The sequence below is a fragment of the Etheostoma spectabile genome, unplaced genomic scaffold (assembly GCF_008692095.1).
Source record: "Etheostoma spectabile isolate EspeVRDwgs_2016 unplaced genomic scaffold, UIUC_Espe_1.0 scaffold00001932, whole genome shotgun sequence".
NCBI lineage: Eukaryota > Metazoa > Chordata > Actinopteri > Perciformes > Percidae > Etheostoma > Etheostoma spectabile.
Genome location: NW_022602831.1, coordinates 30898 through 33092, shown reverse-complemented (window position 1 = coordinate 33092; position 2195 = coordinate 30898). Strand labels below are relative to the sequence as shown.

Here is a 2195-nt window from a genome sequence, read left to right as displayed (position 1 = left end):
CCTCGTCGGCGGAAACCCGCGCTGGGGGTCCTCCGCGGTGGCGGCAGTAGGCGGCTGGAGGTCCCGAAGCTGGGCGCCGGCTCGCTGGTAGGAATCAAGGTGGTCTGCAGGCTGGCTTCCAGCTGGTAGATCTCTCTTAGCAGGGCCTTTATCCTGGAAGCCTGAAAAGCCTGGGTTTGCCTGCCACAGAGTTCCTGATCAGGGCACATATGGTCAGCCGGTGCTCGGCTCTGTGGTGTGGTGACGACCGGTGGAGGGTGTACTCCAGCCGCTCAATTCCTCTACGCCGCCTCCAGAGCGCTGGGTCCGCAGTGGCTCCCGGACACCGGTATCAGCCGGTTCCGCCGATTCCGGGAGGGGCCCAAACTCCCTGTCTACCTCCTCCCACCGCACCATCATTAGGTGCCACGTCTCGTGGGATCCCCGTCGTGCATGCGGCAGAACGCGGAGGACATTAGGTCCGCCAACGGGTCCAGCGGGTGAAGAAGCGGCTCGAAGGTGTACTCTGCTGGGTCCTGACTGGTTAGATCCTTATGTTGTGATGGGGGCGGAAGGAGGACCCAAACCAGTGTAGCAGGTGGAAGGCAAAAAGGGTTTATTGGGGGAAAACACAGCAGCAACAGATACCAAAAAACGTCAAAACACAGGGAGCCAGAGAAAAACCAAAACCGAAGCACAGGGCTGGAAACTCACAGGGGAAGTAAACAGGCAAAAATATCACGGGGAAGTCTTACTGAGCTGGAACAGAGGAGAGGTGACGACACGCTGGAGAACAAAGGATCTAACAAGAGGCAAAGAAACACTGGGTTAAATACATGAGGTAATGAGGTAATAGGGAACAGATGAGACAACAGGTGATCACATTAGGGCGGGGCTGGACATCAGACAAACAAAGTAAAGCTAGACTAGACAAGACGGACAAGACAGGAAGTTGACTACCAAAATAAAGCAGAAAGCATAACAACACACACAGGGAAACATAGGACAGAATCTATGACACCAGACTAGGGAGAAAACCGGGACAAAAACACCGGGAAGGCCAAATGGGAAAATAACCCCAAACAAAAACCCCAACCCACAACACATGTTTACTGCATGTATTCTTTCCCTTGGCCTACACAGGTGGACGCAGTGCGTACGCTTTGTAAGGAATGTGGTGTTGACTCTTGCGGTTCTAAGAAAGATCTCATTCTGCGCCTCAGAACCGAAATGCAAAATAGACAGGCCTACGACAAAGTGTTTCAGAAGATCTGGGGAGCATCAGGTGACAGCTTTACATCTTTCTGGCTTTGTCACTTTTATGCTATCACTGGTCATTCCTGTAAATACATATTAACATTATATTTATATACTACTTATTGCTAATGGATTAATCCTTTACTATTCATTTAGGTGGTTTGGCTGCCATAATGTGTCCCTGTGGAGTTTTGTACAGCTTGAAGTTCAACATCCGAGCAGAAGGCCCTAGAGACTTTGCAGATATGCTTCTGTCGTGGAAACATATGCCCAATATATCAGTCTATGACTTTGCACAAGGTCTTGTAAACCACACCAATGTGAGAGTGCCAGAAAATCCACCATTCCAGCCAAATGAAGGCCGTCTTGCTCCTCCAACCCTGAGAACATACAGGCCGCCAAGACCGAACACTGAAGATCCACCTTTTGTGGCTTTTGGAGCCAAACACTGAAAACCTTGAAGATGATAGTCATCCGGTTACCAAATCCTCTCAACATTATGTCTTATGTGACAAGCTACATTAAGGAAACAGCAAGGATGAGAAGGACATGCTCAGGAGGATTGAACTGTACCCGAGCTTGCTGGTCAGCCAACAGCCAAGTAGCTGAACAGTTCTTTGCAAAGATGCGGAAGAATACTTATTTCATTAACAATATGTTGCCTTCAGCTCACATTTTCTTGGTGCGAAACATGTTCATCACCACAACAAAAAAAAAGACAGACAACCATTGAGAAGATGAAAAGAAATGTGAGGATTGTCAGTATCACACTGGACACACTTGGGAAAGCAGTAGCAGGTAACATAAGCATAACAGTAGTTTAAAATGTAGTCTCGCAATCACATCCAGGACGTATTTGATGTACTGTTAATTGCTATGTTTAGCTCCACAGACTTCACTGGGCACTCAGACTTTATTGGAACCCACAAGAAATCTTGCTGGTAGGACTCAGTTAAACA

At 48.4% G+C, this 2195-nt stretch overlaps 1 protein-coding gene across 1 annotated transcript; it reads left to right on the top strand.

The window, feature by feature from the left end:
* Positions 1-1122: 1122 nt before the first annotated feature.
* Positions 1123-1688, top strand: LOC116675469 (uncharacterized; the record flags this gene model as incomplete). Its single annotated transcript, XM_032507256.1, is given in 2 exon segments — positions 1123-1264; positions 1393-1688. Coding segments are annotated over 2 exon segments (438 nt in total), but the record flags the coding sequence as incomplete, so codon positions are not given.
* Positions 1689-2195: the final 507 nt, after the last annotated feature.